Source organism: Anabrus simplex, chromosome 2 (genome assembly GCF_040414725.1).
Source record: "Anabrus simplex isolate iqAnaSimp1 chromosome 2, ASM4041472v1, whole genome shotgun sequence".
Lineage (NCBI taxonomy): Eukaryota > Metazoa > Arthropoda > Insecta > Orthoptera > Tettigoniidae > Anabrus > Anabrus simplex.
The window spans coordinates 323,775,453-323,792,569 of NC_090266.1; the positions used below are offsets into that span (position 1 = coordinate 323,775,453).

The 17,117-nt window shown below is 37.5% G+C and overlaps 1 protein-coding gene across 3 annotated transcripts in view; it reads left to right on the forward strand.

Moving 5' to 3' along the window:
* Ptp69D (Protein tyrosine phosphatase 69D) overlaps positions 1 to 17,117 on the forward strand; it is a 976,604-nt gene that overhangs the window by 782,208 nt on the left and 177,279 nt on the right. For all 3 annotated transcript variants that reach the window (XM_068226166.1, XM_068226167.1, XM_068226168.1), the window contains one exon: positions 10,368 to 10,517. In XM_068226166.1, coding sequence (XP_068082267.1) covers positions 10,368 to 10,517 — 150 coding nt within the window. The remainder of the gene's footprint in view (positions 1 to 10,367; positions 10,518 to 17,117) is intronic.

Here is a 17,117-nt window from a genome sequence, read left to right on the forward strand (position 1 = left end):
AAGTACTGGAATCTAACCACATGAGAATAGTTACATGTAATCTACCAACTCTCCAAAGTATTTGAATTTCATCATTCATTTGATTATTGCTTCTCCTACCTCTAGTACTCTCGGTGCTGACTTATCATTTGTTAGAAATTCTGTTTTCTTGAAGGAGATCTGGAGTCCTGCCATTGCCACTTGTGTCTTCAGCTCGTTGATTTGTTCTGTGGCTATGTCTAGCAAATCTGAAAAAAATTGCAAGGTCATCTGCAAAGGCCAAGCAATCAATGTTCAGATTCATATTTTTATAGCCAAGTCTGACCCCTTTTTCATCACCTTTGCTACTCATTCCCTTCCTCCACTCACGGATGACTTTCTCATGTTTGTGGGAGGTGAATGTGAAACTCAATTCTGGAGCTTCGCAGTTGAGGAGTAATTCGAAATAATTCTCCAGGATATGACAGGTATCCTGGTTATTATAGGCAACTTTACCAACTGGTCACTTAAAATGTAGACTTGGGGAACTGTATTTGCTGAGATACTGTTTGAAAGTCTTATAGAAATTTCGAGTATTGTTCTTCCTCAAATCATCCTCTATCTGTATTAGCTGGTTTTTGTCGAAAGCACGCTTAACCCTGCGGATAGTTTTGGCAGCATGCCTTCTTGCGTCTAAGAATTTTGATAGTGTGCCCTAAAGGGAATTAGGGATAGAGGGGAGCGTGGAAATCTTGGGTCAATACAGGTCAGTATGGAACAATGAGTTCTGTGGGATGACTAGATTCACAAAGAGAAGGTTATAGTTGAATGGGAAAAAAAAAAACATCCAAGAATATACGTAAATTACAAACGACAAAATTTGGAAAATAACATTACATCACAAATTCAGCATGATACCAAATATAACTGATAGCCTGTCATAATTATACTGACAAATTCAGGCAAACATCCATCAAAAATAAAAATAAGAGATTTAAAACAGAGAATGACATCTCTTTCACATTGTGCTTGTCCTTTCTTTTTTTCAGGTTACACTACCGATAAACCAAAATTCTGCTATGGCATAATCATCAGCGAGTAAGAATTTACCTTGACCTTATATTTCAGTTGAATAACAACATAAGCAGAGCCCTGCGCGGATACACAAAATAATATCCACATCTACGAATTGTTATCCACGGATATTGTAGATATTGAACTACAGTATATTACACCCAAGGAGTTATCCGTATGGGAAGCAGTCAAACATATAGCGCAAAATCCGTTACGAGAAGCGGCAAAGTTAGGCCTAAAATCCCACACAGTGCACCGGCGAAAGTGTCGAACATTCTTATATTTGGTGATAGCCAGGCGAGGGGAATTGCGGAGAAAATGAGCAGTGAAGGTATTGCAGCATTGGCAGTCATCTATCCTGGGGCCCCAATCAAGAAGGTATTGGAAAACACGGAACAGGCAGCAAGAAATATCGGAAGTCATGATGCAGTAGTGATCATCGGCGGGACGAACGATGTAGCTCACAACGACGCTAAGAATGTCATTTCTCAGCTTAAATGTACACTAGGTAAGCTGACTCACACTAACATCTTTGTAGTGAACGTGCCCCACAGGCATGATTTGATTAGAGACTCGTGTGTGAACGTTGAAGTGGACAAAGTTAATACAGATATGGTTAAAATTTGTAAACATTTTCGTAATACACAGGTAATTGATAGCAGCAGTTTCGAGACACACTGTTACACAAAGCATGGCCTTCATCTAAGCAATTCAGGTAAACAAAAGATAGAAAATATTGTTCTAGATTTTATTAATCTTAAGATATGTACTGTAAAAAAGGCAACTCCTTTGAGTTATAATACTGACCAGGAAATCTAGTAGAAAGAGCCAGTTGTACTTCAAGCTGGCTCAGTCAACTAGAAAATGAAACTCAGGAAAGTAAGGAATTTCAAGTTACCCAATTGCAACAGTCAAGTTTTAGGGAGGAAGGGGGTCTGAGATTGCTCTTGGTAAACTGTCAGAGTGTAGTAAATAAACCATTAAAATTCGGTACATTGATGGAATCTTATGAGACTGATGTGGTGATAGGAGTGGAATCGTGGTTGAGAGGAGGGGTAGGTAATAGAGAAGTATTTCCAGAAGGGTACACAGTCTATCGTAGAGACTGAGGAGATAAAAAGGGAGGGGGTGGGGTGTTTATTCTGGTGAAGGAAACTTATTGTTTACATGAATGGTTTACCGATGAAAGGGGTGAAATATTAGGGATAAAATTAGTTTATGATAATATAAAGGAGGTGGGAATTATAGGAACATACAGGCCTGGAAGAGAGGAAAGAGACATGGAAATATTTGAGAAAATAATAGATTATACTCATAAAAACAATAATAATGATATGGTAATAATTGGGGGAGATCTAAACTTGCCTGAAGTTGAATGGAATGGAGCTGCAAGTGAAGCCCATGAACAGAAACTGGCAAATAAATTAATTTGGGAGGGAGGATTTACACAAGTAGTACAAGAACCGACTCGTCTCAATCACTTACTAGATGTATTCTTGGTTAAACCATGGGAAATTGTTGATAAAACTGAGGTAATTGAAGGAATAGGTGACCATAAGGCTGTAATAATGGATGTAGGACTGGTACCAAAAAGGCTTAATAAGAAGGTCACACAAGACAAGAAATTGTACAGAAAAACTCAAGTTGATGAATTTGGGACTTACCTTAAATCACAATTCAGTTGTTGGATAAGTGAAGGGAGTAATGTGGATACACTTTGGGCTAAATTTAAAGGAATCATTTGGGAAGGAGAGAAGAGATTTGTACCTGTTAAGAAGGGTAAAATGACCTCAGACCCGGTTTATTATACAAGGAAAGTAAGAAAATTAAAAAGAAAATGTAGAATAGTAAACAGGAAAATCAAAGAGGGTAGGGAGAGTAGAGAAACTAGAAAGCAGCTAATGAAGGAACTGAATAGAGTGAAAACGGAAGCAAAAGAGAATTATATGAATGGCATACTTCAAGAGGGTAATGACCACTAATGACCACAAAGGGAAATGGTAAAAGCTGTATTCATATATCAGGAATCAAAAAGGAAAAGGAATCCAAATTCCTACAATGGTGGGAGAAGGGGGTGAACACTATTTAACAGATACTGAGAAAGCAAACCTATTTAGTAGGGAATTCAGAGATTCAGTAGATGATTGACTGGAGTTGGAAACCAAAACAGATGATAGAGAGAGAGAGAGACAGAGGGAAACAAGAATCTTCTCATTCACAAATGAAGATATTTTCAGAGAAATCCAAGTGCTTCAGCAAGGAAAAGCAGCAGGAAGTGATGAAATTACTGGGGAGGTGTTAAAGACAATGGGGTGGTACATAGTGCCTTATTTAAAATTTCTCTTTAACTATGTCATAAATAATAGTGTAATACCAAAGGAATGGAAGGAATCTACAATCATACCAATTTATACAGGAAAGGGTGATAAAAGGAAACCAGAGAACGACAGACCAATCAGCCTGACCAGTATAGTTTATAAAATACTGGAGAGTTTAATATCAAAGTACATAAGAGGGATATGTGATGATAAAAATTGGTTCATGAGGAGCCAGTATGGATTTAGAAAGAAATTTTCTTGTGAGGAACAACTGGTGGGATTTCAGCAGGACATATCAGATCAATTGGATTCAGGAGATCAGTTAGATTGCATAGCCATAGATCTTTCCAAAGCCTTTGATAGAGTGAAACATGGAATATTATTAAAGAAATTGGAAGGAATAGGATTGGACGTACGGGTTACACGTTGGATAAAAACATTTCTAAATTCAAGGGTTCAGAAAGTCAAAGTAGGAAATAATGTATCACAGGAAGAGAAAGTTTGGAAGGAAATTGCACAGGGTAGTATAATCGGTCCGTTACTTTTCTTAATATATGTAAATGATTTAGGGAATAATATAACATCAAAAATCAGATTGTATGCAGATGACATAATGGTTTATAGGGAAATAAATAACATTGATGATTGTTCAGAATTACAAAGGGACCTTGACAGTATCCAGGAATGGGTTGAAGAAAATAATATGAAGATTAATGGAGCCAAATCAACTGTTACAACATTTACAAACAGGAGTTTTAAAACTGAATTTGAATATACTTTGGATGAGGTAGTTATCCCAAAAGATGGCAAGTGCAAATACTTAGGTGTGAGATTTGAAAGTAATTTGCACTGGAAGGGTCATGTTGATGACATTGTTGGGAAAGCATACAAATCGTTACATGTCATAATGAGGCTACTTAAAGGATGCAACAAAGAATTAAAAGAAAAAAGTTACTTGAGTATGGTTCGTCCATTATTGGAATATGCAAACAGTGTTTGGGATCCTCACCAAGAATACCTAATAAAAGAAATAGATAGTGTGCAGAGGAAAGCAGCAAGATTTGTAACAGGGGATTTCAGGAGAAAGAGTAGTGTATCAGAAATGTTAAAGGAACTTCGGTGGGAAACTCTAAGTAAGAGAAGGGAGAAAACTAGACTTATAAGATTATATAGCGTATACAGGAGAAGAAGCATGGGGAGATATCCGTGAGAGGCTTCAGTTGGAAAATAATTATATCGGCAGGACTGACCACGAATATAAAATTAGAAGGAATTTTAGCAGAAGTAATTGGGATAAATTTTCATTCATTGGGAAGGGTGTGAAGGAGTGGAACATTTTACCAGGAGTAGTGTTTGATCCTTTTCCAAAATCTGTACAGATATTCAAGAAGAGATTAAACAGAAACGGAGAAAATAAATGTTAGAGGGCATTCGACCAGTGCAGGTTAATGTAAATAAAAATGTGTGTGCTTAAATTAATTCCATCCCCTGGTCTAAGGAGTTTGGACAGCCAAAGTAGGGGACTGCCTGTAGGGGTGAAGTACAGTGGGGACTTAGGGCCCTGGGACCACTACGGTAGCTGTGAAGGCCCTTCAGGAACTCTGAAAAGTGGTGGCAAAAGGGGCTCTGGTTAAGACGCAGCAGGTCGTTATGCTACTTAGGTTCCAGAATGGGTAAAAAAAATAATTAAATAAATGCAATGTAAATTTTAATCTTATACCACTTGTATAGTATAATTTGAAGTAATTCCACATACTGTATATCAGTTGACTACATTTGTAAGTAGTACAGGAGATACAAGTAGAATTTTTTAACAATATAAATTTATTAAGGATGAGCTGTGTGTTTAATAGAAAAAATTGTAAGCGTAAATTGTATAATATTGTATTTTTGGGAAAATTTTCTTCTCTTGTTAATTTAATATTTAGTGCTTGACAATAATTTATTTTAGTGTACCATTTGCCACCGAGGTAGACACCTCGTTTGGAAATAAAGAGATTTTGATTTGGTTTGATTTGACTTGATTTGATTTGATTTGATTTGATTTGATTTGATTTGATTTGATTTTTGATTTAAACATAATACAATAGGCCTGACACCTGGCACCAGAACTCCTACAGTCACAGGTTAATGAGGTTGAGAGGTTTTCTCTTGTGACAACTACCGATGTACGGTATTGACCTTTGTTCCTTCCTTCCATTAATTGCAGGCAGGAGTCAGGTAGACTCAGGTCAGATTTAGGGCTTTATGGTCTCAAGGCTCTTTATATATCACTATTCTCCCATACCACTGTCAAGGGTCACCTTATCACAAGCAAAAATAAGAGTGTATGTGATTAAAAATCAATAAATGTCATTGTTTAGAAATTATCAGCAAAATTATCCACAGGTGCCATACAGTTTGTATCCGCCAAAACACTAACATCACGAATATCCGCGGATATCCGCATCCGTGCAGGGCTCTAAACATAGCTTTATAATCAGCTGTGGCTTTACTTCCTCTTCTATTATAATTCAACTCTTAAATTATTAACACTCACAGTCACTTGAATGTCCTTATTGTTTGATTTAAATACATTCAAACCATGTATTTTAGTACTCCACAACCATCTTATGAAAATTAGGTCAAAGGCACTTATATGACAGATATCACACTCATTCAGGTAATTCATAAATATTTAAATGTTAATTAGTTCAAAATAAGCTTGCATTGACTTACATGTAATGTTACCAAAGTGCACCCGTTGAGAATTGTATGTACTTAAAAAAAAAAAAAAAATTCTGAATCTAAACTTCACACTCATGTTAAAGGTTGAAACATGATTTGGTTATTGCTTGAACTCTAAAATATAAATTTTATCAACATCTCCACTTCAATAATACTCATATAAACCAAAGAAAAAAAAACTTATCCCTGCCCTAATATAAACAAATGTGCTGGAATTGTGGAGCCAGACTGAGTGGCTCAGACTGTTGAGGTGCTGGCCTTCTGACCCCAACTTGGCAGGTTCGATCCTGGCTCAGTCCGTTGATATTTGAATATGCTCAGATACGTCAGCCTCGTGTCGGTAGATTTACTAGCATGTAAAATAACTAAATTCTGGCACCTCGGTATCTCCAAATACCATAAAAGTAGTTAGTGGGACGTAAAGCCAATATTTTTATTATTATTATTATTATTATGATTATTGGAATTGTGGCAGTTTATTACAACGTGATTTCACTTAAGGGAAAACAATAAATAGGATAAGCTCATGATACAGCTTCTGCCCCCGCCACGTGGTCATGGTGGTCTCCACGATTCATACCTCATTGCTGTCCCTTTTGGAATTCCTTTAGGACATATGTGTTACTCTTCAGCTCTCCTCCTTGATTTAAGCTTTCATCTTGGGATTGAAAAGGGTTGCTGGTTGGTTGGTCGTCATTGAACTCCTATACATGCCGAATCTGGGTGAAAAGGGATGTGGACATCTTTGTGAAGTCTTGCAGGTCATAATATGTTGCCTTATCCCTGATGAACTCGTGCCACGATGAAATGAACGTACAGATTTGCACTTCACTTTTGCAAAACGATCACCTCGAACTTGTTCGATGTCTAACAGCATGAGTAACATAAGGTGATTGTAACTTAACTGTGTACTTTAACGTAACGCAAGATAACCTCTTTGTTGAAATAATTGTGTATATCTGCTTTCCACTTTGCATTGTAAACACACTCAAGTTCAACATGCTGAACCACATAAAAGAAAATGTAGCTTGACTATATGTCAAGGATTGACGTGCACATGTCACACTTTGTAGAATGAATGCACATACAAGGAAATGTAACTTGACCATAGGTCAAGGATTGACGTGCACATGCCAGAATTTGAAAAACATGAGAACATTGTTTTGTTAAAAAAATCAGTGGATTTTTACACTAATTTTGTGTTACTTCTCTGAGTTTGGCAGTTCATTTCAAATTAACTCACATTAATGTTCCATGATGCGCTATCCAAATGGGCATGGGCTTCTACTGTTATATTTCAAGATTACTGTTCAATTTAACAATTTAACAAATGCTCAAACACATTTATACACTATAGCGCTTGCATGCTCACATTAGTGTGGGTTAGTGTTCAAAGTCCAAGCTCCCAATTCGACATAGTAGAAACTACTGTCTCGAACAGAGTAAAGTTCATGAACACATGTTTAAATCTCATCTAACTTCATTACGACAACCTTCTCAAGATTTCGAACAACTGACAATGTACAGACACTTCGCCGTTGTAAAGACGTTGTTCCGGAATGTAAAGAGAACAAAGTTCTTCCCTGCGTCTGATTTATTCCCCTCCATGTTGTCCAAAGACGTCGGGCGGAAAGATGTATCACTTCCCAGTATTACCGTGTGGTCCAAAGAACACATCATGAAGACGTCACACATGCACCTAGGAAACATTGGGATGGATTCATGCATGTGACTATTTTGGGTACAATAGATTGTCCTGATTCTTCTGTGAGTTGCATTTCTGCCAAGCAAGCTGCCTTGACATTCGCAAGTCCACCATGGATGTTTCTTTGGTTTTGTTAATGGGGTCATATTGTTAGGTGTCCTGACAAGTGCTTCTTGTAGTTGCTCCCAATTATCTGGAACTTGAGACTTGAGCTTCTGGGTGAATTCTTTACTGGATCTGAGCTTCTGTGTGTCAAACCTGTTGATTTTTTTCTGCTTGATCTTCTTAGTATTCCTTGGAAGAAGTTTTACCGTAATCTTTGAGAGATAATGGTTTGAGTCAAGATTTGCACTTCTAAGAACTTTGGTGTTCTCTATCTCCTGTTGTGCTTTCATTGCGATGACAACATGATCTATTTGGAACTCGCCTAGAATGGGGTTTGGGGATGTCCAGGTTTTCTGTTTTCTGGGCAAGTGTTTGAGGGCAGTTGATTTCAGGATCAGATTAAATGCCTTGCAAAGTTCTGTGAGTCTCTCTCCATTTCCATTTGTTCTTTGGTGAGCAGGATACTTTCCCACGATGTTCTGGAATTTTCTCTCTTTACCAGTTTGCACATTAAAATCACTAACGGGAATGACAGTATGCTTCTCTGGAATTTCACTGATGATGTCTTCCAGTTCCTCCCAGAATTCATCTGTTCTGTCTGGATCCATTTTATTTGCCTTATTGACTGGAGCATGCACATTTACAATACTGTAGATTTTGTTCATACTTCGAAAAGTGAGGGTTAAGACTCAGCTGTTAGGAGAGGAAAAATCTGTGATGGAATCGAGGAACCTTTTGTTGACAATGAATCCAGTACCAAGCTGAGGAATATTTCTCACTACATGCTTGCCTGGTTTAACCTTTATGACCCTGTAACCTTCAGATTCAAAGACATGTCCGTCCATAAATCTCATTTCCTGAATTGCTGCAATTAGGATTTGATGTTATGAAAGGATGACTGTGACTGTTTCAGTTTGGCAGGTTTTAGCAGCGAGTTCACATTGAAGGTTGCTTGTGTTTGATATTGTACTTAGGAGCCTCCGATACCTCAGAGCATAATACCAATGTAGTTGGTCCGTTATTGGACATTATCAATTTTTTCCAGCTAACTTATTTCTGGTTGCCAGTGTGCTAAGTTGGGCTCATCAGTTGGTAAATAGCACACCTACCAAGACGCATGGCTGTTATAAATTTACTCATTTGGGACAAATATTTCAGCTTCCCTATGGGAATCAACATCTGTATCACCTCCGAGCATGTCGGTGTAAGCTACCCAGAATCCAAAAGCCTATATGCGTCGCTCAAAGCGACGGTGGATTGGGTACACCTGGGGTAGTAACTTCTGCTGAACTTTTCACCATGCTTTTGACAGTTGATTGGGGCTGGCAATGTTTCTCACCGACCAAGTTGCCACCAAGGTTGTGAGCCTTGGAGAGAGTCTGATGTTCAGTTCATGCTGGCATTTCCTCCATACCTTCGCGCTTATATTTTATTGAAATTAAAAATGTTGTAGAATGTTTCATTGCTTCATTAAATTTGGAATGATAGTCCAGTTTGTGACATCAGAAGAAGAAATCTCATGATATCCCATTACAGTTCCTTAGTAAGTTAAACTTATTCTTATTCATTCTAATATTATGGCATCCTTTCTGCATTGACTCCAAGCGATGAAGTCTCAGAAACCGTATTTTCCCCAAACTAGCTGTATCAGAATAAGGAGATATAGTGACCATGATGGCACATGTTTGTACATTGTGTACTTGTACTTCCCAATATATGATTAAATGTAAAATAGGGTTGTTTTCTGTATGTGAAATTCAATAATAACAATAATAATTTATGATGAAAAAGCCCTCATAATGTTCTTTCTTAACTTGTCATGATTCTTCGTAGTACATCCTATGTTCCGTCATTAGCTAGCATTGAGCAATCTATTTCATTGAAGAAATAGTTGGATTGATCATGAAAATGTTTTACAAGAAGTTGAATTTGCTGTTGACATTGATGTTGACAAGCATATATTTCCTGGATATCTGAAATGCACACTTCAACTTGCCTGAACTTCACCTCACGAATAATTCATTTCACTCTTGGTACTCATATCCCCACATGCAAGTGCAGTGTGCCCCTTTGCTATGGTAGCATCGCATAATGGACTCCTAGCATTTGCTTTGTGCTTGATGAACATGTACAATTTATAAATGTATAAATTAACCCTCTGGCCTGTTAATGAAATACTTCTGACCATTTTACTGATTCTGTCATTGTAGGAATGCATTAGGCATATTTAAAGCAGTACTTAATGATTATTACAGTATTGTGCTTATTATTTTAATAAACACACTTTTGTTGCACTGAGTTACTGAAGGGTGTAACTGGCCGGGAGGAATTCAGTAGGGTGGAAATACAGTAAGCTGTTTGTTCTATGCTGATGCATGGCAATGCTGGCACACTTTGCCAAAAGGCTGGAGCTTGAAAAGAGGTGCAGCGAGTATGATAACAATATATCTGTAATGGTATTTTATTTTGATCTGTTTCAGAAACAATATATCTTCATTTATAGAGCATTAATGGAAGTAGCTCAGTTTGGAGACACAGAACTAAAAGTTTCTGAACTCAAGGGTGATATTGAGAAACTGCGACAAAGAGAAAATGGAAAAGATAAAAGTAAAATGGAGGAAGAATTTGAGGTAAGTATTTGTAATCTTTATCTCCCGATATTAATTTCATAGTAGAACATATGTATTGCTAGTTGTGGTTTTAATGACATATCAGAATTTAACCCTGTAGCTACCTTGATTAACAGCCTCATTTCCCTTGTAATCTTTATGTTTTGTTTAGTGGAATGTAGTTTCCTGTGTCTGTAATGTGATTAGCATTCTATCTTAATAGTTCTTGCTTGCATACATACACGTATGTATATGCATATATCTTCATTATAGACTGTCATGCCTTTCACCATTCAGTCTGCAAGCCTCTGTGAATTTACTAAGTACCTCCACAATCCTCTATATGTAACTAGCTCTGTGGCCTTGTTTAGTTCCATAGGTCCTTTTTAGCCTTTTTTTAAGGTCTCAATGTCATTTTATTTAAATGCCACTTCATCTCATTTTGACTACATTTGTAGAGCCCATTTTCAATTTGAATTATCATAAGTTCACACATCACCTCGTAAACATCTCTACTGTAGTAAGAGAGAAAATGAAATGAATAAATGAAAATAATGCTTGAAAGTACCCAGGGTATCTACAGATTATGTGCAAGATAAGTGAAATATTGAAAGGAGAAGAATTTTGATGTGAGTATTTTTGAAGAGAAAGATCTTATTTGCTTCAAGTATTACCTCTTAACATCCATTGATGTGGAGAGAAGTTTCTCAATGTTTTGCAAAGTGCTGTCTGAAAACTGATGATCCTTTACACCTCAGAACCATGAAATGACTATTGTGGTATACTGCAAAGCCAAATGAATTAAGTTCTCCAAATTCCAATTTCTGTAACCCTAGTATAGTTAAGGCAAATATGATTCCAGGTTTACTAATCTCGATTTCTTTCTCCAAGACGTCCATTGCAGGTTCAGTGAATTCATTCTAGGTGGAAAGAACATTTCATTATATTCTGTTCGGTTTGTTACGACCCCTGAGGATCACGAGTGACTTGTTTGGCACGTCTTCTTTCTTCCCAATACCTCTTCATTCTCTAACTCCTCCTCTTTCTCTCTGTTTCCGTGATCTGAATCTGGATCCTGGTGTCCGTCCATCTGTGACCTTCCACGAGCTTTCTGTATTTGGTCCTATCCTGTACTGTCATAAGTGGATATTTTTCCTTTATGCCAATAGTCTCCCAGTCTTCTCTGATTCCTTCATCCACTTATTTCCAGGTAAGCAGGTTGCATTCCATATCTTCTTCGTCAGCCTAGTCATCCATCCTCATGAGATGTCCAACAAATCCTAACCTTCTCTTTCTTATCACACTCGAGATTGGTTCTATACTTTCATATAGTTCCTGCCTTGATCTATGTACCCAAATTTCACCTTGCTTTTTGGTGCCCCATATATGTCTCAAGATTCTTCATTCCTCCTCCTCCAGTTGTATGCATGCTCTCTTGCCCAATGTCAGAGTTTCAGTTGCATATAATGCAACATTCCTGATGGTTATCATGTAGTGTCGCAGTTTGGCATTCCTCGAGAGGTTCTTCTTCCCATATGTAGTCATGGCTGCATATCGTAGTTTCAGCAGCAGTTGAGCTCTGTCTGTCGTTTGCTTTGTACTTTACCCGTGATGTTCTCACCTAGGTACCGGAAGCTGTCGACTCTCTGTACCACTTGGCCTTTTACATTCAAATCGGTCTCGTATGCAGTACCTTCATCTTGTTGTAGGCTATTTTTAGACCAACCTTTGCTGCAGTCTTGGCTATATTTGCTAGTGCCAAATTCGCATCTTCTTCCTTCTCGTGTAACAACACCATATCATCTGCGAAGGCAAGGCAATCCACTACGACATTGTTTTTGATCTTATATCTAATCTGTACACCTTCAATTCCCATGGTTCTATTCAACTGTCTCCACATTTCATTCTAAATTCTGCAAGTACATTTTTTTTAATAAACACAGAATTCCTTTTTTTAATTATGTTAATCGAAAAATATATAATATAATGTCTGAAAGAAGTATTTCACTCATACATTTTTGCACTGTTTGTTGCATACCACCAGAATTTTGCATTTTAAAACATTATTCTTTCATTAAATATGTAATTAAAACTTCATCTTCCGAGCCCTGGTTATCAGTAATCCCACTATTAAATCTCACCCCTCTCGATAATGACACTGCCTTTGTCCTTCCCGACAGCAGCATATTCTAAAGTATATCATATTACACAGTAAATAAAATATGCACATTACCTGTTAGTTCTCTGACAAAACTTTATTTCTGGCTTGTTTTGCACTCAGCAGCTGCTTTTCAGTGTAGGTTTTCTTCAAGCATACTTTCCCCTGACATGGCATTTTCATCTTCTGAGCCATGAGGAGTTCCAGTGAGGATGTGCTTAATGTGGGCCTGAATTCTGCTCTTTTTTTTTCTTTTTTTTTTTTAACAACACTGAAAACTCTTCACAGAGGTACTGTCAGGTACACTTATTACTGCAAATACACAATTACTTATGGTTTTATACTTCATTTCCAGGGGGGTGACTTCTTGCATCGCACTCGCTTGTTTCTCTCCCTGGCCACCTTCCGTGTAATGTCTCATGGTATGATGACAACACTCGTCCGCCCTGCTGACAAAACACGTGTTTCTACTGCTGAACTATGCAGTTAGTTCTGCTTTATGCTTTGGTCTGGTATGAACTCGTGCAATGTAATGATGAGTGGAAACGTTAAAAGTCATATGTATTGTGCTGTGACATGGTGTCATAATTATGGATTTAAATGTATCAGTGTTATATATCACAGGTTTCCAAAAAAGTGACGAGTTAAAGCATTTGTGGATTTCTTGCTGTAAGCGAACTGATAAGTTTAATCCGGACAATTCTCGCGTATGTTCTGTTCATTTCCAAATTCTTATGAGTGAGATATGAGAAATTAGCTTTTAGGTTTGCCCACCAAGAAAATGCTATGCCCAGATACTGTACTGTCTCAATTTTTTCCCAATTGGCATGGAGGTTTTACTACTGAAGGACCTAGTACAAATGAAACTAGGTCACAGATATGTGCTCTTTACTTCCATTTCTGTCCTCTAATGGTATAAGCTGCTTTGAAAACTTTGGCCTAATGGTGTCCAAAACACTGTTCTAAATCACATAACTACTGGCATTCCAAAAGTCTCCACTGAACGAGATAAACGGCACAAATACCGAAATATCAGGAAACGGGTGATGTCTACTCTCACTACATTATCCCCTATGAAGAGGAAATTCGACCAGTCAACTATTACTGACACAATCGATGATAATAGGAATGAAGAAATAGAAAAACTTAAAAAAAAAAAAAAAATGAGGCATTAAAAAGGAAGCATGGTGCTACGTTGGTGATGCTGAAAGCTACGAAAGACACAATTAAAAAATGTAGAGGTCCAAGGTATGTCGTATCAGTCATAAGACTACCGTCGCCATCCAAAGTGACACAAAATGTTACCAGAAAAGAGGTAAAGAAAATACTGTCAAAATGTTTTATATCAGGACAGATACAGTGTCTTGTAAGCGCGAAGAAAAGAATGAAATTGTCCTCAGAAGATGTTGTGAGTGCTCTTGCATTAAGGGCACTTTCTGAGAAGTCTTGTGCATACCTTAGAAACAGAAACACTCCTTTACCTGCTAGATCAACATTGCAGAAGTGGATAGGAAAACTGAAATGCAGACCTGGTATTTTGAAGGAAGTGCTCTGTTTGTTAAAGTATCATGCAGTAAATTTTCAAGTACTGGAAAAATATGCTGTCTTGAGTTTTGATGAGATGAATATTGACTGTCGTATTTGTTATGATTCAACAGATGATGTAATACTGGGTGCCTACAGGAACGTCCTTGTAGTCATGGTTCGAGGTTTGTTTTCTCAATGGAAACAACCTGTGTATTATGACTTTAACAAGACCATGACAGCTAAACTTCTGCAGGACATTATTACAAACATAGAAGCTTGCCACATTAATGTGGTTGCCATAACATGTGATGTGGGAGGAAGAAATGCTTAAGTGTAGAGAGAGCTGCATGTAAATATGGCCAGCACTTTTTTTTATAATCCCGTCGACAAATTAAGGAAAGTATGGGTTTTCTGTGATGTGCATCATCTTGTAAAGCTTTTGAGGAACCATTTCTTAGATTAAGGTCTTGTGCTGAAGTACGTAATGGTGTGATACAAGAACTGTTAGCACACCAAAGTGGAGACGTAACACCAATGTATCATATCAATGATGTTCACCTGAGTGTAACTGGACGATCTCGTCAAAATGTACAATTAGTCGCACAGCTGCTAAGGCATCCAGGAGATACTGGGTTCGAACTTCACTGTCGGCAGCCCTGAAGATGGTTTTCCATGGTTTCTCATTTTTACACCAGGCAAATGCTGGCGATGTACCTTAATAATGGCCACGGCCGCTTCCTTCCCATTCCTAGGCCTTTCCTGCCCCATCGTCGCCATAAGACCTATCTGTGTCAGTGCTACGTAAAGCAAATAGCACAGCCAAGTAAGTACCCTGAAATGATTTCTGGACATTATCTCCCAAGTAAGGGTTGGCAAAAGAAACATTCTACTAGCTTTTCAGAAAGGATTTGTAATTTCAATTAAGTCATTACTCTGACTTTTTGAGAGCCTGAAAGGGCAAGTTATTTCTTACATACTAACATCGCAAATAAACCATAATTGTTTGGAGAATGTTTTATCTCATGTTCATGGGTTGGGAGCTTTTTTTAAAACACTCAACTCCATTCAAAGTGAGAAATCGAATTAGGCTGCTGTTATTATCAGGAAATGCAAATACATTTCTTTTATCTGGAAGCACATCGGTTGGAGAAGACCTCAGTGGCCCATCAACAAGTCTTGTGAAACCCGAGTCGAAAGAAAATTTGATGGACTTTGTTACAAATGAGCTGTGCATTGACATTGTTGACGAGTCTTCAGAGACTGAAATATTTAATACCAATATAAATGGTCCATTATTGGACATTATAAATTTTCCAGCTAACTCGTTCCTGGTTGCCAGTGTTTCACCCCCGTGTGCTAGGCTGGGCTCATCAGTTGATACCTAGCGCACCTACCAAGACGCTGGCTAGTGCATATCGTGGAGGCCACTGCGTAGGCTAATTGTAGCCACCGGCAGTGCCAATGCACTATGGGAGACTTTGTCTCACTACCAACAATTGATGCCTGCTTGGCCATCAGATGATATAGATGTTGATTCCAAAGGGAATCTGAAATATTTGTTCTGAATGAGTAAATTTATAATACCAATATAAAAGATCCGTTAAATTTACTCATTCATCACAAATATTTCAGATTCCCTTTGGGAATCAACATCTATATCAACCGAAATATTTGTAGGGACGTCAAAACAGAGTTGTTAAGGGAGGAGAGTTCGTATCAGTCGGTCGGAGGGGAGGATGTCACCAAAGATTCCTTAAAATACCTCGCAGGTTATGTGGCTTTCAAGTGTTGCTCGGTTGATGAAACTCTTAGTGCCTCAAAGGAAAACTATTGACTGCTGCGTGAAGAGACCTGTGACTGGGTCTCGGTTATTTCAAAAGGGGGCCTTATACATCCCAGTCATGAGTGGTTACAAAACATAGCCCAGTTCAAAATTGTATTTTGTGTGTTTCACGGTCACACTGTGTCTAGATGCAAAATGTGATGGAAATGGTTATTTCTATTATCAGTTCAAAATTTCCAGTATTCCATGACAAAATAATTTGTCTCTATGTGAAGACCAGGACATTTATTAGGATACGGCATTTAAATGCAGGAGTAAGGGGCTAGCACTGAGAAAATATGCCAATAAGTAGGCTAAGCTTTGGGCTGCTTCATCAACTAATTAAGTCTCCTGACACGTAAGTTTAAATCTATGTATATAAAATAACATGCCCTGACTGACTGACTGACTGACTGACTGACTGACTGACTGACTGACTGACTGACCGACCCTAAAGATATTAAATTTTAGGGAGACATTCATATTACAGTGTAGGTGCTCACTAAGGGAGGATTGTTGGATATTGTGTCGCTAAGGGGGTGAATTTTTAAAATGAATATATCTTATATCTCAAAAACTTTACAGTTTAAAGACTTGGAAATTGGTATTTGAAATCTCTTTTAAAAACAAAGAAACATGTTTTTTTTTGTTTTCAGAAAATTTACAGAAGGGGGGTTAAAATAAGTGAAAAATTGGTTGAATCCTTTTTATGAGGATACTTATATCTCAAAAATTGAAGATGTTACAGACGTGAACATTGGTACATGGAATCTCCTTTAAAAATAAAGAAACACGCATTTTATTGTTTTTGGAAAATCCATGTAAGGGGGTGAAAAGAAGTGAAAAATGGGGTGATTTTTAAAAAGAATATATCTCAAAACCTTATTATGTTACAGGCGTAAAAATTGGTATTTGGAAACTCCTTTAAAAATAAAGAAACATGTATTTTTCTTTGTTTTTGTAAAATCCATTTGGGGGGGGGGGGGGTGAAAAGGACCAGAAAAGGGGTTGAATTCTTCTTATGAGAAGACTTATATCTCGAAAACTGAAGATTTTTTGTTTTTGGAAAATCCACTTAACAGGGTGAAAAGAATTGAAAAATAGGGTAAGTTAA